General features: G+C 47.5%; 1 protein-coding gene across 1 annotated transcript in view; it reads right to left on the minus strand.

Moving 5' to 3' along the window:
• Positions 1-22,339, minus strand: part of LOC137892623 (astrotactin-1-like) — a 71,791-nt gene that overhangs the window by 1,015 nt on the left and 48,437 nt on the right. The window contains exons 2-5 of the mRNA XM_068737905.1: positions 17,727-17,908; positions 6,656-6,912; positions 6,245-6,387; positions 2,718-2,968 (exon numbers count right to left, since the gene is read on the minus strand). Coding sequence (XP_068594006.1) covers positions 2,718-2,968; positions 6,245-6,387; positions 6,656-6,912; positions 17,727-17,908 — 833 coding nt within the window. The remainder of the gene's footprint in view (positions 1-2,717; positions 2,969-6,244; positions 6,388-6,655; positions 6,913-17,726; positions 17,909-22,339) is intronic.

The raw sequence follows: 22,339 nt of genomic DNA on the forward strand, positions 1-22,339 counted from the left end.
CACTTTCTCTAGTCGTCCGTCTCCCTCATCGCACCGAACCGCAAATGCTTCAATCCGTCAATCAACACAGCTGCACAACAGGAGCTGTGTTCATGACAAATAATGAAGCACATCTTAATGCCCAACGTCTATTTCCTTCATTTTAGGTGCGTCGCTGCGCTGATTGCTGTGGCCTGCAGTCAACGTCCGGCTGAAACGTGACTGAAGCTGTGTGGACGAGGTGTTCCTGACACAGAGCGTGAGGAGCATTCAAATTTCTGACGGGTGACTTTGCAATTATGTTGCCGTTGCCGTGTAAAAACTAATCCTTGTAAGCCTTGAACCATCTTCCTACTTTAGTTTTCATTGTTTTTCAATGGAAGTCGAACACCTTTCATGAAATAAAGGTTTGTAAAGGCAGCACTACATTGGTCCTGTGATGTGTGTCTGTCTGGTGCTTGTTCTTGTGGTGTGTGTCTGTCTGGTGCTTGTTCCTGTGGTGTGTGTCTGTCTGGTACTTGTTCTTGTGGTGTGTGTCTGTCTGGTACTTGTTCTTGTGGTGTGTGTCTGTCTGGTGCTGTTTCCTGTGATGTGTGTCTGTCTGGTGCTGTTTCCTGTGATGTGTGTCTGTCTGGTGCTTGTTCCTGTGATGTGTGTCTGTCTGGTGCTGTTTCCTGTGATGTGTGTCTGTCTGGTGCTGTTTCCTGTGATGTGTGTCTGTCTGGTGCTGTTTCCTGTGATGTGTGTCTGTCTGGTGCTGTTTCCTGTGATGTGTGTCTGTCTGGTGCTGTTTCCTGTGATGTGTGTCTGTCTGGTGCTTGTTCCTGTGATGTGTGTCTGTCTGGTGCTGTTTCCTGTGGTGTGTGTCTGTCTGGTGCTGTTTCCTGTGATGTGTGTCTGTCTGGTACTTGTTCCTGTGGTGTGTGTCTGTCTGGTACTTGTTCCTGTGGTGTGTGTCTGTCTGGTGCTGTTTCCTGTGGTGTGTGTCTGTCTGGTGCTTGTTCCTGTGGTGTGTGTCTGTCTGGTGCTTGGTCCTGTGGTGTGTGTCTGTCTGGTGCTTGGTCCTGTGATGTGTGTCTGTCTGGTGCTGTTTCCTGTGGTGTGTGTCTGTCTGGTGCTTGGTCCTGTGGTGTGTGTCTGTCTGGTGCTTGGTCCTGTGTTGTGTGTCTGTCTGGTGCTTGGTCCTGTGGTGTGTGTCTGTCTGGTACTTGTTCCTGTGTTGTGTGTCTGTCTGGTGCTTGTTCCTGTGTTGTGTGTCTGTCTGGTGCTTGGTCCTGTGGTGTGTGTCTGTCTGGTGCTTGTTCCTGTGGTGTGTGTCTGTCTGGTACTTGTTCCTGTGGTGTGTGTCTGTCTGGTGCTTGTTCCTGTGTTGTGTGTCTGTCTGGTACTTGTTCCTGTGTTGTGTGTCTGTCTGGTACTTGTTCCTGTGGTGTGTGTCTGTCTGGTGCTTGGTCCTGTGGTGTGTGTCTGTCTGGTGCTTGGTCCTGTGATGTGTGTCTGTCTGGTGCTTGGTCCTGTGGTGTGTGTCTGTCTGGTGCTTGGTCCTGTGGTGTGTGTCTGTCTGGTGCTTGGTCCTGTGATGTGTGTCTGTCTGGTGCTTGGTCCTGTGATGTGTGTCTGTCTGGTGCTGTTTCCTGTGGTGTGTGTCTGTCTGGTGCTTGGTCCTGTGGTGTGTGTCTGTCTGGTACTTGTTCCTGTGGTGTGTGTCTGTCTGGTACTTGTTCCTGTGGTGTGTGTCTGTCTGGTGCTTGTTCCTGTGTTGTGTGTCTGTCTGGTGCTTGGTCCTGTGGTGTGTGTCTGTCTGGTACTTGTTCCTGTGGTGTGTGTCTGTCTGGTACTTGTTCCTGTGGTGTGTGTCTGTCTGGTGCTTGTTCCTGTGTTGTGTGTCTGTCTGGTACTTGTTCCTGTGTTGTGTGTCTGTCTGGTACTTGTTCCTGTGGTGTGTGTCTGTCTGGTGCTTGGTCCTGTGGTGTGTGTCTGTCTGGTGCTTGGTCCTGTGATGTGTGTCTGTCTGGTGCTTGGTCCTGTGGTGTGTGTCTGTCTGGTGCTTGGTCCTGTGGTGTGTGTCTGTCTGGTGCTTGGTCCTGTGATGTGTGTCTGTCTGGTGCTTGGTCCTGTGATGTGTGTCTGTCTGGTGCTGTTTCCTGTGGTGTGTGTCTGTCTGGTGCTTGGTCCTGTGGTGTGTGTCTGTCTGGTACTTGTTCCTGTGGTGTGTGTCTGTCTGGTGCTTGTTCCTGTGTTGTGTGTCTGTCTGGTGCTTGTTCCTGTGTTGTGTGTCTGTCTGGTGCTTGGTCCTGTGGTGTGTGTCTGTCTGGTACTTGTTCCTGTGGTGTGTGTCTGTCTGGTACTTGTTCCTGTGGTGTGTGTCTGTCTGGTGCTTGTTCCTGTGTTGTGTGTCTGTCTGGTACTTGTTCCTGTGTTGTGTGTCTGTCTGGTACTTGTTCCTGTGGTGTGTGTCTGTCTGGTGCTTGGTCCTGTGGTGTGTGTCTGTCTGGTGCTTGGTCCTGTGATGTGTGTCTGTCTGGTGCTGTTTCCTGTGATGTGTGTCTGTCTGGTGCTGTTTCCTGTGGTGTGTGTCTGTCTGGTGCTTGGTCCTGTGATGTGTGTCTGTCTGGTGCTTGGTCCTGTGATGTGTGTCTGTCTGGTACTTGGTCCTGTGGTGTGTGTCTGTCTGGTGCTGTTTCCTGTGGTGTGTGTCTGTCTGGTACTTGTTCCTGTGGTGTGTGTCTGTCTGGTACTTGTTCCTGTGGTGTGTGTCTGTCTGGTGCTTGGTCCTGTGGTGTGTGTCTCTTCCTCTGATCCGTGACAGAGCCTGGATCTACGGGACACGGCGACTCACCGCGGGTGTTGCTGGAGAGACGCTTGCGTTGGCTGGTGGAGGTGTTGTGCGGGAGCAGGGTGTTCTGCTGGTGGTTGCTGTCGATGGGACTCGTGGCGATGATGTTGTCCTTGTACTTGTTCATCAGGGCCAGCTTGGTGTTGTCGCTCACTGTGGGATCATAGTTACAAACAGGAGGAAATAAGAGCCAGGAGAAGGTAGCCACACACTGAAAAGCTCCCTCTCTGGAACGAGAAGGCAGCCACTTGAAAACACTGAATAATGGCGTTGTTCTTGGCTGGATGTTGAAGGTTTTAAAACCTCAGTGTAGCGAGGATTAAGTGTAGTAATGCTAAAGGAAACACACCCAGCATGTTGTTTACTGAGGGGAGAAGTCAAACAGCCAGAATTAAAGAGTGAGAAAAGCTGGCTTGAAATTAAAACCCATTAAGGGAATATAGTGAAGCCATTCTCAGAGGAGGCGATGATCTGTTTTGGTAAATAATAAGAGATAAAGTTCCAGGGAAACAATCAAAAACACAATATATTATAAAACACCATTCTGTAATAAAAGCAGCACTTTGGTTCAGACTGAAATATCCATAACACAATGAGATGGATTGTGATGGAGCATCCCCACAGGATGACACTTAAGGTTTAGAGAGGTTCAATCCGTTACTGTTAATTTAATCAACACGCTTCACTCAGAGTCAGGCTGTAAAAACAGCATCAAGTCAAAGAACAACACAGAGCTTTAACTAATCCTCCGTCTAGCATGAGGACATTCAAACAGCAGGAGGTCACGTGGTTCTAAGTGATCAGTTCATCTGCTGCTCGACATCAGCTGGTCACGTTTGGTGCTTTTACGTTATTGTTTTATCCTGAGTGAGAAGAAGTTAAAAACACTGAAAAATATGCTTTTTTTATGAACTTTTATGAGTGAAGCCGTATAAGTGAAGGCACACACAACTCACTATAATCAAACCCTGAAATTTTACAACACAAGCGAGGTTCACGTTGTCCGTTTTATTGCCAAGGACACGTTAACGGCGTTTCACAATCTGTTTTTATAGACAAGCGTAAATGTTAGCTCCGATACGCTAACATTGCCTGATCTTTATGTCACAGCTGGGTGGTGTTTCTGTTACACCTCCACAGCTCCACGCTCTTGGGTGTTTTTGGAGTCCACACTGATGGATTTGAGTCAGAACTACTGGATGATCGCCGTGTTATTATGCTGACAAGGAAAACTAAGCTAGTGAACGTGGTAAACATTAGCACTGTCATTGTGAGCATGTTAGCACGTTGATGCTAGCAGCCCAGAAGGGACAAACGTGCCGTCGAGAGATCCTTAAAAGCTACCATACCTCCGCTCGCTTATGATGACAAAAAACAAGGAGGCAAGGAAAGGAATCGAGGATGTAAAACCTGGGAATGGTTAAGGCCTACCTCTCTTGGGAAGGAAAGGTTGAGCGGAGTGGTATTCGGGCGGCTGCAATCTGCAACCTCACCGCTAGATGGCACTGCATCCTACTCACTGCTGCTTCAACAGTGACGTAACGTTACTCCTCCTCTTGTTTATGAATTCTAAACGAGTCCGTTACACTAAAAGGAAAGGTCAAGGGCAGCAGCAGAAGTACTGACTGAGATGTTTGTTATTTTGGATTTTCTGAGCAACCTCTGTCGTTGATGATATTGTTCAATATTCCATGCGTGCCCTGCTGCCTGCATTTCCCATTTCTCCCGTCCCTCTCATAAACCATCTTTAATGCATAATGCACAGAGTTACGCCGTCTCCATCACCTCCGGGGTCGGGCCGGTCGGGTTTCATAAGAACGGCGTGTGTGTGTGCCTCCTCCACCGTGACGCTCTCTTGATGAATCCGAGTGGTGGATGCGCCGCTAATTGGAATTATAGGAGGGGGGGGGGGGGTACCTCCATAAAACCTGCTCCGCTTCATACAGTCGTCCTCGCGGGAGAGGCGCTCAACCCAAACGTCCACTGATTATGAAAAATATATCTTCCAGGAGGAGTTGTCGGCTGGCCTGTAAGCCTTTTGATTATTCAGAGTGAGGAGTAAACTCTCAGAGATGTCTGCTGGTCTGCATCAGGAGCGGCTCATGTTATCAAAACTGTGCCTCATTTCTATTTCTCAGTGTAGGAATCCTTTGTGTTAGTGAACCTAAAATGATATCCCTCCATCATCTGGTCTACGTTCACTGTGATGATTACTTCACACCTATATGAGAACATAATACATGCTATTTCATTAAAAATCCAATTACCGCTCTTTGTTTTCACACTGATTATCTAAATTATTCCATCGGTGTTGATGTAATTACACTGTTCCCTGCTTAGGACACTGTTCGTACGTCCCCATGTCCCCCTCAACACCAGCGCAGAGATCAGATCGTCTGTGCAGGACGATGACAAATAATATGACGAGTGAAAGCTTGTGCCACAGAATGTAGTTAGCATGCAATTAAAAATGTGTGTGTGTGTGTGTGTGTGTGGGGTGGGGGGGGGTTGAGAGCAGCAGTACAATGTTCTGACACATGACGTTACTGTTGGGAATATGTTGGCAGAACATTAGCGCTCATTCCAAGTCCTGATTCTCACCAAACTAAGAGATGCTAAACTCTCTGCATGATGTCTGCAGTCAGATGAGCATTCTGTGATGGTTCACTTCTGTCACATGAAGCTCCAGCCTGGGTTCAGACAGGAAGACGGAGTCCAGCGTATTTACCACACATCTGCCATCACTCCTCATGCAGACACTCATTATGTCCTTGCTGTTATTGTTTGGGGCTGTCAATCACATCAGCTGTTTAGATCAGCTGGTCTCTTCTAGCCAATAGCACAACGACACCGTTACATGGTTGGCCTATCATCTCGCTGCTGTCTCTCTTAAATATGATCGTCTCTCTACCTTCAGTACGTTCATTTCAATCTGAATTACGTTCAGATCACAACCGGCTGAATTCGCCCCTCCCTCTAACTCCATTCAGCCCGCTGCGCCTGTCGGAGGACTACGGTTTCCTCTAGAGCCAGAGTTCGGTTTGTGCGACGATGGAAAACGTTGGCGGTGCAACGCTGTGACACCATGAAGAGGACGATCTCCCTACGTAGACATGAAGCACGGAAACACAGCGGATCCTAGTTTCAGGTGATTAGACACGAATGAAAACGTATTATATTCCATTTCAATAGGTAACTATAGATCTATGATCCATAGATAGATAATAGATAACTTTGTGTCTCTAGGGCTAGCGTCGTCTCTGGCTGTGTGGTTCTGGGTCAGTGGGTCTAAGTTGGCTTCTGTGAGTCACACTGAGCCCTTCACAGTACATGTAGTCCAGCTGACTCAACGTTAGCATTAAAAGGTGTTGATCAGCGGAGCTTTACGGCCGTTTGCTTGGTTTGCTGTACCTGTCTGTTTGAACTCACCAGGTGTGAGGTCCATGCTGTTCTTGTCGTTACAACCCTGGAGGGAGTCCAGGGTACGGGTGACCTGGCTGGCAAACTCCTCGCCGCCGTTCATGCACTCCCGCTGCAGGTGGTGGCGCAGGTCCGTGATGTCGTACTCGTACCTGGAGATGAGGTAAAAGAAATCAATTAGGGTTCCATTATCTCGACTGATGTGAATCAGAGTAAACACCACTGAGACGCTCGACGAAGCAGTGTGACAGAACGCACTGATAAGCTTTTATAATCTGAAGCGTCACACTGTGCGCTTCATATCAGCTGCTTTCTAAGTCGCTCATTTCAAACAGTGTAAAATGTGGAATTATAGACATTTTTAGGGTTTAACTACTTCCAGATGCGTCCCCTCCCCCCATCCATCCACCCCAATCCTACTTGTACCCGTCCAAAATGGGTGTCTCCCGGATGCTGAGGGTACCGCTGGAGTTCGGCCCCTGACCCCGAGAGTTCCTCAAGCTCTCCCGGGCCTGGCCTCCCATCAGAACCGAGGGGATGTAGTGGATCTCGTTAGCCGCCTCGGCGCTGGCGCTCTTCTGGGGCTGGGGGATGCGGCGGCGCTTACACCAACGCCTGCGGGTGTAGAGGATCAGGACCAGGCACAGGATGGACAGCAGGAGGGCGATCATCCCGCCCTGAGGGGAGGAGGGCGACAGAGACAGAAGAGAGAAGAGGGGAGAAGAGGGGAGAAGAGGGGGAGAGAGCAGAGAGAGGGAGAGAAAGGAGTCAAAGGGGAGAACAGATTGAGAGAATCTTGCCAAGTCGAATACGGATCAAAGTCAAAGCAGTAACGCCAACAGCACACTTTAAAAAGAAAAGGCTACAGATGCATTTTAGTGAATCACACCCACGACGTTTTTAAATGACAACAGCTCTCCTGCTCGGTCGCTTCACCTTGAGACAAAGAAGCGCTTGGCTGATTTCCATGTGGACCGTGAGCCAGGGTCAGCAGCTACAGACCGCGTCCTCATTGAAAGCACTGAGGTCAACGACCCCACTGTGTAAATCAGGCTCCCGGATGATTTTAAAGGAATAGTTTGACAACTTGGGAATTTATGGAGTGACAGTAAGTTTTGGCATGTGAAGGAAAATGCGGCATTGGAAAAGACAAACAGGCACTGAAATACAATACGTCTCAACTTTGTGTCACTGTTCCAGGTGAAGGGGAGGGCAGACACAGCTCCATGTAGAGACCAACGTTAAATCAAGCGCGGCTAAACAACCGATGCTGCTGCTTTGTGTGTGCTGTGGTCCCGGTGTGGAAGGCCCCCGTCGGCTGAAGCTCAGGGGTCATCTGTGGAGGCCCGGGTCATGGTGCCGAGCCATATGAACACAGATGAACTCGGTCAGTACTCTGATTGATATTTACCATGGACAGTGTGGTAACTCTACTGTTTGGCTCTCTCTTCTAAAGTAAGTTGGGCTAACCTGGGAGTTTGGCTGCTCTGTGGGAATCAGGGAGACAGAATCTATGTGAGACTTTGAATATCAGCTCATAAACATACTTTGATAGCATGTGACTGGGTCAGTTCGCATGGTCGTGTGCGCTTTACTCATCTTCCCTCGGATTTGAACGACTTATACGAGACGGGGTCGAGTGATGCGTCCGCACCAGCAGCTGTGGGTGTCGGGGGATTGGGGACAGATGAAGGGCGCTGAGCCTGAGCCTGAGCCCCGAGGACAGGTTAGACGGAGGATGGCGGAGACAGAATCAGACGGAAACCGGAGAGAAGATGAGACAGCGGGAGGGGAGCGAGTCAAAGAGGGAGCGGATGAAGGCGAGAGCGGTGTCAGAGAAACGTCGGCGAGGAGCGCGATACGGATCAAAGTCAAGGCCGGTCAAAGTGGAGAGAGACAGCGACTGTCACTGTGAATACCAGACCACGTCTCTGCCCTGGATGAAGACAATGACCCCACACTCATTCTACCCACTGGAAAAAGAAAATCGAATCCTCTTATTTGCATTTTTGAAGTTAGTGAAAGGATGTTTATGGAGAAAGAGACGGAGAGATAACAGCAGACGAGTGTAAGCTGGACCCGTGATGTTACATGAATCACATCCTCGCTGCTAATCTGATGCTACAGCTGGAGACTCCAAATCAGATACGTTGTGCAATTTGGAAAATGTCAAAAAGAGTTATGAAAATGTCAAGGTGACAGTACGAGTCGGATCAATCACATGTCTGTTTAGAATGAAGTGCTCCCTGCAGCCAGGTGTGTGCAGATGTTCCCTCTCTCCTGTCTGCACCGTTCCCTTCTGATCGTATTTAATTGATTTGTGAGATACAAAGCTACACATTGATGGTCAGCAGCAGTCTGTCCAGAGGATAAGTGAAAACTGATTCAGAAATAAAGAAATCCATGCAGCTGAACCGCTCAGCTTTGTAAAGATAAGCAAAATACGATGAAATGAAAAAACGGATTTTAATCAGTTGTTTACATAAAAAAAGAAAAGAAATCTCTTTTCATGCATTGTTGGAATTCTGAGGCCGAATAAAAATAGGTTGCGCATATTCATTTAAATAGGCAAAAGAGAAGCATATTTGCATAAGTAGTTTGCTTCATCTGCATAACCAAGGACATTAACAAATGACACGGTGACACGGGCCACTGCTGCTCTGCATCGGCATGGTCAGAGAGAGAGAGAGAGAGAGAGAGAGAGAGAGAGAGAGACAGAGACAGAGACAGAGAGAGATAAAGACAGAGAGAGAGAGACAGAGAGAGAGACAGAGAGAGAGAGAGAGAGAGAGAGAGAGACAGAGAGAGATAAAGAGAGAGAGAGAGAGAGACAGAGAGAGATAAAGACAGAGAGAGAGAGACAGAGAGAGATAAAGACAGAGAGAGAGAGAGAGAGAGAGAGAGAGAGAGAGAGAGAGAGAGAGAGAGAGAGAGAGAGAGAGACAGAGAGAGATAAAGACAGAGAGAGAGAGACAAAGAGAGAGAGAGAGAGAGAGAGAGAGAGAGAGACAGAGAGAGATAAAGACAGAGAGAGAGAGACAGAGAGAGATACAGACAGAGAGAGAGAGACAGAGAGAGAGACAGAGAAAGAGAGAGAGAGAGAGAAACAGAGACAGAGAGAGAGACAGAGAGAGATAAAGACAGAGAGAGAGAGACAGAGAGAGATAAAGACAGAGAGAGAGAGACAGAGAGAGAGAGAGACAGAGAAAGAGAGAGAGAGAGAGAGACAGAGAGAGAGACAGAGAGAGAGTCATTCAGTTAGGAAGGAGAACATGTTCAGCTCTTTCAAAGTCACTGAGGAAGTCTCCTGTTGAAATAAAGCAGTGACTGTTAATGACACCGTCATACTCTCTACACCTAAACTACACTAGGTGTGTTGTTGTATTGATTTGCATCCACAGGATATGGTCTACAATCAACTGGAAAGATTGTAAATAAAACATGAAGCAGGGCCTCGTTACGCTTGTGACAAGTTTTCATCAGAGGCAGGTTATTAATCTCCAATTCATAAGGATGTGTTGACGTTCATATTGTAGTCTGTAGTGCTGCTAGCAACTACATCCAGCAACTAAATCCGGCGTTCCCTTGCTGGTTTCTCAAGATAACCACAGGTGTCAACAGTGCACTAACCGATACTTGTGTATAAACTATGAGTCCAATGACTTCATGTAATCATAAAGGGGTCCATTGTTATGACAGCACTTCACTGTCTTTAAGCGCATTGTTTGATTCAGCCTCACCAGTTTATCATTTCATCAACAGTCAGCGATTTACAGCTAGTTGATGTAGTTAACGCTGAAGCAGCTGAAGAGTCAGATATTCCCCTCAGTTTCGTTCATCATATCGTAGACCCTTCTTTCCTCAGGGACTGCAGTTAGTGACAGTGTGGGCTCCGCGGTAGCTGACAGCTGGGCTTAGCAAAGGGTCAGTTATGACACACGTTGCTCTTTAATACATAAAACATTTATTGTTAGAGAAGTGGTCAGATCGTTCCCAATCTAAAACAAGAGTAGAGGAATTTTGAGACATCATAACTGAGCATATGTAGCTATTAAACTGAATGTGTAATGTTAAGCCACGCCGGTGTTTCATTCATCCCTGAGGAAACAAGTCAAAGGTCAAGCACTTCAAACGGCCCTCAATCAAATCTACCTCAGTGACAAATGGAATTAAAACCCATCAAGCTGCATTAGCGGCCATGCGTAGAGGGGGCTAATACAGAGCAAATGGAAGAAAGCTGTTTAACGTCAGCATTACATGGAATCACAGCGAGGACTAAGTGGGCCGCGTCCTCCTCTAGAGCCAATAAAGCCCAACCACACATCGAAGCAGGCCGGCGCTCCAGCCCCGTAATCCACTTACTAACGGATGAGGACCATGTTATAATGGCACGAGTGCTCCTCGTGACTTACACTCCTGTCATGTAAGTCCTGGACGGAGGAGAGAAGACGTGGCCTTTCTCAGTCTGACAGAGACCGGCGTGGTATTAGAGCCGAGCCATCAATCTGTCACTTAGTCTCTGGATGCGAGGCATGAAGACGCAGGAGGGCGGAAAGATCGAGACCGCCTGACAGCTAGGGAGAGCAAAAGGAAGTTTCTTTCTTTCAATGCAATAAACTGCAGCGTGCAGCCGGAGGGCCGGGGATTCAATACCAAGTCACAATATTAATGATGGAAATAGAGTCCTCTCACCAATCACTCCAGCTCCTGAAGACAAAGTATAACATTTAATACCTGCAATGAAACGAAACAAAGCAACAGACCTGTTGAGGCGGAGCCGGTTTTGACTTTGAACAGACGTGAAAGTCAAAACCACCGTCTCACCAGGACCGGATGAGTATTAATGGCACAAATGGTTTCAATCATTTGATTCAATTTGGTGCGTTTCATAAGAGCTAATATAGCATGAAGCCATGATGGTGTGTGTGTGTGCGCGCGTGTGTGTGTGTGTGTGTGTGTGTGTGTGTGTGTGTGTGTGTGTGTGTGTGTGTGTGTGTGTGTGTGTGTGTGTGTGTGTGTGTGTGTGTGTGTGTGTGTGTGTGTGTGTGTGTGTGGAAGGCATTCATGTAAAAACCGCACATTTGTCATGTAAACATTTACTCTGGTGGAATGAAATGAAGTCATGGAGTCGGATGCTCTACAGAGCTGAGAAGACGTTACAGAGTCGGTGTTTCTTAATGCAGCTCCTCACCAGAGACCAAAGCCACGTAGACGGTAGTCATCATATTATACATTAGCAGCTTCCATGTGACGGCACACATTGATGTCGTGTAGACAAATGAAACGGCCCAGTTAAAACAGCTCGATCCCCCATGTCTATCCGTGTGGTCGTGCACCTGGAAGCTGGAACTAGCCTAAAGAGAGGAGGCGTCCACACGTCCCGGAGGAAAGGGAGCGTCCGTCTGCCGCTTGTCTTGTTGATGACGGTCGTATCTGTGGAGATCTGCAGAGAGCTTTAAAGGTGTTGTGTTACGTCTTCTACGTCAGTGTGTCCTGGCTGGATCTGGAGGATGTGTGTACTTCTGTCAGTTATCATTAGGGATGCGCAAATACCACTTTTTGTCAAACCAAAGTACAGGTACTTACATCTGAGTACCAATTCAAGCACTTAATAATACCGTCTCAGCTCTAACAATACCTCTGCTGCTTACATTCTATTATTCATAGGTGTACGAGGACAGGTTCACCAGACACATGGCTGGTGCTTATAGCTGCCACTCACTGCCTCCTGCTCCGGAGAGGAAAACATCTGCATGCATGAGGTGAGGCAGCTATTGGCCACGCTGCCATTAAGGTCCTGGAAGTCATGATGAAGTGACACCGTGCGTCCCGGTGTGATGAATAACCCGATCGACTGAACACCCCGTTAACCTGCGAGGTCCCGTCCACAAATACAGCATGTTGTTCTTCACAACACGACGAGAGACGGAAATAAATCCAGAAACGTACCATTAAAGAATCGGCTTCATAGTTAAGATACCGAGGTACAGAATAATATGATAGTAATCATACCACAAATACAAATAAGTAGTAGCCTGCCATCATGTGACGCAGTTATCCAACAGAGAGCTAACGTATCGACATGCTACTGTAGTACTGATGTAGTTCACTACGATGTGTGACAAGAGGTACGGTGACAACATGACGTCACAGCCGGTGAACGGGCTCACGGAGCGGTTACCGGTGTGATTGTTTGAACGCGGCTAATGCTAACGTGAACTCGCTAACGTTACTTCCACCTGTTCGATAAGAAGGAAATGACGTAACGTGGCTCATCGTGAGGTGAAACTTTCTGCCAGAAGCCGGTTGGTGAACAGGAGCCGAGCCGGCAGAAGGTCGGTACCGGAGGTCAACACCGATGGTCCTCCTTCACGTCACGGAAGTCGGTCTGCAGCTGGAGCTGAGGTTGACCGCTAGCAGCAGAAATGACTCCATGACTTTGACTTAGTTTACAGAACTAATCTGAACTACCAGTTCAGCTTCTCACTGGTTTTAACACGTCGCGTCATCCAATCCTCAGAATCCTCATCTCTCCACCGGCTCCCTGTTTGTCTGTTCACATGTTCTGTCTTATTCAGAACTCAACATGATAGTCTGCAGACTCTAAAGCAGCCACATGTGATTATATTCATTTTCATAAATATCAATGATGTTTAGTCATTGTCTTAATAATGTTGTATTAAAACTCCTCCGTCATTCAGTATATTATGCTGTATTCTATACTTAGCCGGTTTCTGCACTACGCAAGTGTATATATATTAATACTCTATATATATGTATATATATTAATACTCTCTCTCTATATATATATATATATATATATATATATATTAATACTCTATGTTTATTAATACACAAGTGTTTAGCCGATTCAAGCTAATTTCATTCCCAAAATATCATCTGCACAAATCCCAAACTGACGTCTGCTCTCTCAGGTGTGACTAATTCATTTGGTGGCAATTTCACCGTTTCTCCAAATGCTCCGAAAATGAGAAATATGCAGCGGAATGCAATATAATATATTATATTATATTATATCAGGTATTCTGCAGAGGAGCGTACGGTAGAGCTGCCGGTGCAGAGAATGGTGACGGCCGTTGAGCCGTCGGGTTCAGATAAGAACGTCTCGTCCCGAGGAACCCAACGTCTCGCGGTTCTTTTACAGCGTCGTTCACGTTCTTATTCATCACTCACATCTAAAAGATGTATGTTGTTTTACAAGCACTGCTAGTTATGATATCTAAAAGTGGAAAAGCAAAGAGTGAGGCCGACTTTGAGACAGAAAGATGCGACTTAAAAAATATATTCATGAAGTTATTACAGCAGCTAGAAACACAAACAGAAGAAATACAGAGAGAGACAACTTATTTATTTATTTTGTCCGTTCCTTCAGTCGAGGTTAAAAGACGTTTCCTCCTCACTCAGTATAAAGACAGTGAGCTGCTCTGTTCATTAGCAGAGGACAATGAACCAGGACGAAGCACCGGCACATTTCTGTAAGTCTCATTTATTAAAAACACGTCGTCTGCTTTACCCATCGACCCTCGCTAAGATCCACACACACACATACACACACACACACACACACACACACACACACACACACACACACACACACACACACACACACACACACACACACACACACACACACACACACACACACACACACAGGAAATGATTTGATGCTGAAAACACAGACGTAAGAGGAAGAAACGCATGAATGGAGAAATGATCCGGCAACCCAGGCATCATGGTCTCTGTGGTTCTTTCCTGACCTTCCTGGTTTCCTGACACCTAAACTAATGAAGCTACTTTCAGTGGAAGCAGATCAAAGATGGGAGCGCTGTGGTGCATTTATTAAGAGTTTGTAATATGTATAATAATCTAAATATCATTTAATTATCACTACTGATAATTTAACAAACATAAAAACGTAGAGAGGTTTACAGCTTTCAAGGTGTGTATTTAAACATCATCTATTACACATGAAGATAGAATCATTATAACTGTGTTATAACTACTGTGTGAAGAACACTGCTGTTAAAAAGAACCTGATCTGTTAAAAGTGATTCAAACTAAATGTTATTGTACTTTTGTTCATATAGCAGTACTTTAAATAAAAGTGAGCAATACTACTTTTTAATTCATTATTGAACTTTGTGCATAACAATGAGATTAATCACAAAGAAACCTCGGGCCCTCGGTGCGTCCTCCTCACCGGCCAAAGGGAAGCCTCGGACCGGTCCGCTTCCTGTTGTGATGCTCGGAGAGCGGCTCCGGAGGATCCACCGGGGTCGGCTGCTTTACAAGTGGTCAGGGCCGCATTGATTGAAGGTTTATGCGATCGATGCCATCAACGTGGGTTTTAGGAGGGTCACCACATGAATGTCAATATCCCACGAGCCGAGCCGTGTCACAAGGACCGTCTCTCCCCGTAAACCCATGCTTTATGTGGCCGTGTGTGTGTGTGTGTGTGTGTGTGTGTGTGTGTGTGTGTGTGTGTGTGTGTGTGTGTGTGACTCCCTGTGGCTCCGGCTCACAATAAAGGGTCGTGGTGTTTTAAAGATCACTGGAGAACGACCACAGTGTGAACTGCTCAAACAGAATGCAGCCACTGCAGCTGCTGTAGTCTCTGCTGACATTAAAAGAACACGCATCTTCATTTTGTCATTAGACGTCTATGTTTTGGTGTTTGCAGAAATTAAGAAAGTTGCTTTATGGCCTCTAGATTCATAAAAAAAACAAATCTGACCCTGAGCTTAAGGACCCTGTTGGTCTTTCCTGTGATGTAATGGACTCGGTTGGGTCTGGATGCCTCCGTGCTGAAGGGGATGATCGATTGATCCCTTAAGGCCCCCGTGGCAAAATAAAAGCAGCCGATAAAAATCTTGGAAATGAAAAAGGTGAGATTTGTGCAACACAATGATTCGCTGAAGCTTAAGAGTCTCGACGGACGGACGGACGGAGCCCGACGCCGTTGAAGATGTACGCCGCTTTTTATTCCTCTTCTTCGGCCGCAGAGTGGAGGTCTGTGCTTTGTAGCCTCTCTGCCTGTAGCGTTGTGGCTGAAGCAGATCTCGTGCGTTTGAACTGCCAGCGCCTCACCTGGTGCCGGTGCAAGCGAACGAGGTTAGTCATCTATTATGGATGAGCGGCCGGTGGAGGACACCGTGGTCACCTTGTTGGATGTGAACGCACGGGGGAAGCTTTGAACCCCGCATGAGGGAAAAGTCCAACTTTAGAACAGTGCACTTCAAAAATAAAAAGAGTACAACTGTTGAAAAGGACTCACTTCTCGGTTCAAATTGGCTTCAATACTGCAGTTGAAAGCACCGGTGAAAACTAATTGTAGTCCTCAGGTGAGACTGTGGTCTGGCTGGAGGACCAGACGCTGTCCTGGCCTCAGACTCGACTCTGGTGCAGTTCATTAAACCCCATTCCCCTTCAGGATTAGGCCAATAATAAGTCTGGCTTGTCTTCGAGCTTAAAAAATGCCGGAGTCCAAACTCATCCATTAGACATAAGCAGTCTCGTGGTGGGAACGGTCGCCAGGCATTGAACCGCAGCAGACTGAACCTTCTGCTCTCTGGCTGCGCTGTGCAGACCTGGGACCGCTTCAAGCCCGATCCATGTGGCTGATGGAACAACAGAAAGGCAGGATTTCATGTCTGCGCTAAGTTGACCAGCGGCGTTTGGCACGCTGATGAATCTAACACTTGTACTTCTGATCTGACCTACACAAGTAAACGAGACCATTCGCAGAAGAAGACTCAATACTCTTCATCTGCAGGTTCACCAGGAACTCCTTCAGCTCAGACTGAAGGCCGTAATGCTGGACCCGCTGGAGGGAAGGGAGGCTCAGAAGCCTGCTGCAGAAAAAGGTCCCCAAAGTACTCAAAATGCCTTATTAACCGCCCCAAAAGAGCAGTTTGCACTAAACTGGACTAACCCAGACTCTCACCCCGGTTCCTCCCTGCTGTCTGTTGCATAAGGAAACACCAGAGAGGTTTGCTAAGATGTTGCTGACACCTCAAGCGATTGAGACATTCACAGCTGCATCCCGCTGCTTTCTCCACACGTCTCTGAAACGTCTGCCTGTGCCGACTACCGCTGTCCTGCACGCTCCCGACGCAGGCAACGGAAAGCGGCCCAGTGACAGCTGCGCCGGAGCCCATAAAGCAGCCGCCACGGGACCAGAGGAGGGGAACAAGCGACGCGCCTTTTGATTTATGGGTCGGAGGCCTCCAGCAGGGTGGCAAGCTCCGGAGGGGGGCCCAGAGCGGCGCGGCGGCAACGTCGCTTCCATCTGTTATCGCCGCCTGCCCGGATCTGCATGCTAATCCTTCTCTGCCCACACCTTCATGCAAATCACCAGCCGTGACAGCGCTGCAGCTCTTTCAGGGCGAGGAACTAACGGAGCGGGGCGTGACATGCAGATAGAGAGAGGAGTGAATCAAAGCAGGAAGTCATTTCCACATAAAGAAACGTCGTCAGCGCTTGAGTGTGTGTGTGTGTGTGTGTGTGTGTGTGAGTGTGTGTGTGTGTGTGAGGAGTGCGTCCAGTGGATCGTCTCGATGGCCAACACGCAGACGGGAGGTCAAAAACGGTCATTTGTCTCAAGGTCTCTCCCAGCCAACGTCTCCCCGAGCTGACTGATCATTTGCGTGTGCAGATATAATATGCTTTCAATGTCTGAAAAACACACGTCATCCATCACAGCGTGGTTGTAATGTCTTTGGGCTGGTTAAAAAAAAGGCACCGGGAGTAGGTGTGGCATATCTAAGATCTAATAAATATACATTTCCTCAGGCGAGAGAGGGCAGCGCTGCGAGATCTAAGGATTCATTTCCTACTCTGCCCGACGGAGCAGATAAGAGTTGATACAGGGCGCGATGCCAGAATCTGCATTCTGTGACTGAAATGTAGAACTTTAAGAAAGCTCCAAAGAGAAAAACTAACTTTCAGTACAGCTAGAGCAAAAAGAAGAGGCTCGAGGTTGGTGGATGTTGCGCGCACACACACACACACACACACACACACACACACACACACACACACACACGTTTGTACACAGCTCTTAATCCATTTTTTTAAATTAATTTACAATCGGCGGTCGAGTGTCGGACCGTCTTTTTGGAGGACCTGCTCCACGTTTCACAGCCGTGGTGACAGACCAGGATTTACCCGTTCATTTTGAAACACAGGGAAAATAAAACCACATTATGTTCTCAAAGATGATTTATCTGACTTCAGGGAAAATAACTCCAACTAAAATAACTCCATATATTTAAATCCATCTTAATGAAACAGCAAGAAAGGATGAAGAAAAGAAGACATTTCTTTTCTTCATCCTTTTAATTTAGCAAATGAAAGAATTTGGCCAATTAAAAAGTTCTTTTGACTGAACGTCAAAAGACAGGATCTAGTGATATCAGACTTCAAGGAGCCTTTTCTATTTCCAGCTGCTTCTGTGAACAGAGACTCGTACCATGACAGAGATGTGCAGGATGCGGAGCTCCTCCTTCGCCGAGTCGTTGGCCGGGTCCTCGGTGGGCTCCGGGAGGCTCAGGCTGCCGTCCTGGTGGTGGATGTGGAAGAGCAGGGTGCCGTTCTCCAGCCACTGCTGCCTCCAGCGCACCAGAGGGATGTCCTCGGAGTTCCCGGAGATCTCTGCGGGAGACAACAGACGGGACAAAGGGGGCCGGATGAGAGGCCGTTCACCGACTCGCCACGACTTAGTACCGAACGTCACCATCCACTGGAAGATCAGCAAGTTACAGAAAACAGACCCAGTGACGGGTCGACGTCAACAGATGAGACTCAACTTGTGAAGGACTGGACAACATATCCAAAATCTATCAAGAGTGTGATATGAGAGTATGTTGTCTTAGATCTTGGATATCGTAATATGGCATGTGTGTATGAACACATATACATATATGTCTTTTCTTGGTTTTACTGGAAATGTGTTTTTTAGGAGGCAGGTCTGCAACATTCACGGTCCCCTGAGGACACATCCTCAGGATGTTGGTGATCCTCTATAGTGTAACAGAACGGTTTGACGTGTTTTGTTACTCAGTGAAATACTGAATGGACGGCTGTGACATGTGGTCGAGTGAACTGTGTCCTCCTGACCGATCCAGTGAACTACCTCAACGTCTACTGAGTACACACATTCATGGTTCCCAGATGATGCACCCTAATGACAGCATGAGGTCGTGTTAGAGAGTGGGCTGTGATAACGTGTCACATTGTGCCCGACGTAGCGGACCACGGAACCGCCAAACGACACCGCGGACGTTTGTGTCAAGTCTCGGCTCCAGAACCTTTAAACCCCTAGTTTCCATTATTCCATTTCATTATTATACATTATGAATTTTCATTTGATTACACTCTAATGCAGTGCTTCTGCTACAGGGGGCTGATAGGGTGAACATGGTGGTCAACAGGCAGTCAGTACCGGCTCTATGTCTGTGTTCAGAAGAACAAAGGAAGACGTGATGAACCTCAGCAGAGAGGTGAGTAAAGAGAGATCATCAGAAACACTGTGCTTCATGTCACGCCTCGGCTTCCTCAGACACCGCGCCGAAATATCAGTGATGCACACACACACACACACACACACACACACACACACACACACACACACACAGTGCAGAGATTGAAAAGCATTAGGAATGCATGACGGAGCTCTGTGTGCGGTTCTCTGTTATGTAAGTGTGAAGATGCATCGGGCTCCTGAGTCAGGAGAGGTGAGAGCCTGACGGGGGAGATATAAACCCAAACAGAGATCACAGAGAGAGCACCGGGACGCTCCGCGCTGAATCTCACCTCATATTCCACAAAACGTAGTTCTGCTGCTGAATGCTGGCTTCACTGGACTCGCAGCACACGGCGAGCAGCGATGTGGTTATTGCAGGTCAAAGGATATCTCTACATGGAAACTGGGCAAAAAGTTTTGGACTTCAGTGACTAAATGTCAATGTGCAGCAGGATTCACCTCTACGTTAATGTGTGGGTTGTGCACAGTAGACACCCTGCTGTTTGTGGGTCACTGTGGACTCCTGGCCACGAAGTAGACGATCACGCTAATTGCTAGCGCGACCCGGTGCTGTGCACACATCCATCACCCCCATATACTGTGCAGCTCCGCTACTATAAAAGACATCCAATTATTCAAAGCTCATTTTCACACACAGACGTCACAATGAAGTGAACGGAGAGGCGGCGGCGAGCGGCACGTGATGGGGGTGGGGGGGGGGGGCGCGGTCCATTAGCGAATAGTCCATAATAGATCAAAGTCCACGCTGCGGCGCAGCGATGGTCGAGGGGAGGAATCATGGCTGGTAAATAATAATGAGGATTAGGCCTGATCAAAAGGAGGAGAGGAGGAAATGAACAGAACGGAGCTCTTGTGTTGGAATGGGAGATGAGGATCAGGAGGACAACGAGGACCAGAAGGTAAAGCGTCAAACCTACTTCTCCCGATTACTTCCTGACAGCGGAGCTGCAGGAGACATGTCAGCGCTGATCACAGCTGCATAACTTACACAGCAGCCTTACACCTGAACACCCGGGTCTCCACTGGTTCAGGACTTTCTATGAGACCGTCTGGTAACTCGTCTGGAAGTCTGTCGGCCATGACTGATTGTAATGACACGAGTCACTCTTCCAACGGTTGCCAAATAATAAGAGTGAGTTGCATATCTGAAGCTGAAACCAAGCTGGCGACGTGGTTCTCAGGTGTCGATGTTGCTCCTTTCACCACTTTGGTCCAGACTAAAGGACCTGGTGCCAACTAGCGAGGTTAGCACCATTTAATCCACCAGTCGACTAACGCTAGCATGCTAACGTCAGCATACAGTTGAAAGCCATTGACAGCACTAGTGTGAGCTAGCGTCGCCTGGTTGTCCTCATGAAGAGCTCGTCTCTCTTCTGCTCCCAGGCGTTCTTCTCTAAGTGTTTAGTTAACCGATGCTTCACATGTAAATGGACGTCCCGCTCCACGCCCGCCCTCAGTGGAAGCACTTACCTGGCTTAAACTATTCACGCTAAGAGCCGGCTTCATTAATATTTGGTGCACACGTTGCACACACATCAGATCGCCGTGCGGTCCTGGTGCAGCGCTTCACTTCCACCACCTTCTCAGTCAGACAGCCCATTACGCTGATTATTGGCAGAGGAAACACCAGCATGCTGGATAACAGCCACAACCCTAATATAGATTAGAAGCTGTTTACTAACCCAAACACCGACACAGCAGAGTGTGTGTGTGTGTGTGTGTGTGTGTGTGTGTGTGTGTGTGTGTGTGTGTGTGTGTGTGTGTGTGTGTGTGTTTAACCAGATTTGGCCTTAACAATGACTGATGCCCTCGTGCCGCAGTGAAGAGGGAGTTCCCCTCTGCCTGTGGAAACAGATTGGAACAGTCCCGGCTGGTTTTAACCTACATGCAATTGATGTGCCAAAGTGTGACGGGGCACTTTAAGTATATATATATATATATATATATATATATATATATATATATATATATATGTGTGTATATAAGTATATATATATAAGTATAAGTATATATATAAGTGTGCTCTCTCTCTCTCTCTCTCTGGGGACTAGTTTACATTGAGAGCAGGATTAGTGAGAGCGCCTCGCTGCACAGGACCGTGTGCAGCACAGAGGTAGGAGGGAGGAAGGAAGGAAAGGAAGAAGGAGAACAGGAATACAATGCATTGGGTAGTGGTGGAAAGGGGAGAGAAGAGAGGGAGTGGCCACCCACCAGCATTCAAATGCATCAAAGTAATGTGATCCGGCCGCATCACGACTGGACCTCCTCTGAATGCACAAACCATCTCCTTTTGAAGGAGTTTCCATTAAACTGACGCAGCATCAATCCCGAGCATTTTGGAAAAAAAAAAGTCTAATCTTTATTAATCCTGGAGAACAGATGGGCGGCGCCGACAAACAGAATCCCGGCACAAAGCAGCGTTTTTACCCATTCCTCTAATTGATCGACGGACGTGATGGATCAGAGACAGTTGTGGTTTGTGTTTGCTCACATGTTGATGGACTGTGCTCTGCATTACAATGAGATGGAGAAACATGGAGAACAATCTGACGGTGTTAATTTAACACCGTCAGATTGTTAGCGCCCAGTTCAATCATTCATCTTAACTCATAACACTCTTTATAGAAATAGATGAATTCACATTCATAAACTGCACAACATGTTGCTGCACATTGTTGCGATTTTTTGTAATATATACTTTATTTAACCTCACATCCATACTGAGTTTGTAACCTCCAGTTCATCACGTTTGAGCTGTTATAGGTGCTAAAGAGAAGCCTAAGAATCAAACTGAATCATAGATTAGATCATAATACAGTAAAACAATAACAACAAACACTGAATAATACAAACATGTTGGTTCCACTTTGGCCTTCAAAGGGTTCAACAGGACTCCTGGATGTCCCAGAGACCTTTATGTTGTCTGCTCTTTTAGGAGGGAACTACAAATGAACCAATGCATCACAGTAATCAAAGGTACATCTGTGACTGAACCACAACATGTAAAATGTCAGAGACAGCCGTAGTGTTACTGAACTAGAGTCAGTCTGAGCTTCCTCTCACGGAGCCTGGAGCTCCACAGCGCGTCCTCCTCTCGCCTCTGTTCCTCCGGGACGCGGTCACCGGAGGGCACGGCGATGAGCACGGAGCACTTTGCCGTTGTTGACTCTTAAAATTCCCCGAACTTAACGGTAATGAACGACTATTAGGGAGAACGCGACATCCTCGAGGCTGAGAGCGCGCGGCGGAGACGGGGTGCTAATTTACAGATCATTATTCCAAAGTGAGCGCATGGAGGGCGTCCTTCAAGCCCGTCCTCCAGCTGCAGCACAGCTGATTTGTGAAGGGGGGGGGGGACACAGCGTTTGAGCCTCGACCGACGGCTCGGGACGACCCCCAAACCTGACGTCTCAGTGGACGCAGGACGATCCGATCCCAGACAACGAGAATGTGTTCTACGTCATACTACGTCATGCTAATGATCAGGAGAGCAGCTGAGCTACACTCTCACGCTCCTCCTCCTCCTCCTGCTGGAGTTC

The sequence above is a fragment of the Cebidichthys violaceus genome, unplaced genomic scaffold (genome assembly GCF_023349555.1).
Source record: "Cebidichthys violaceus isolate CVI_PGR_0920_01 unplaced genomic scaffold, fCebVio1.0.p SCAF_8, whole genome shotgun sequence".
Classification (NCBI taxonomy): Eukaryota; Metazoa; Chordata; class Actinopteri; order Perciformes; family Stichaeidae; genus Cebidichthys; species Cebidichthys violaceus.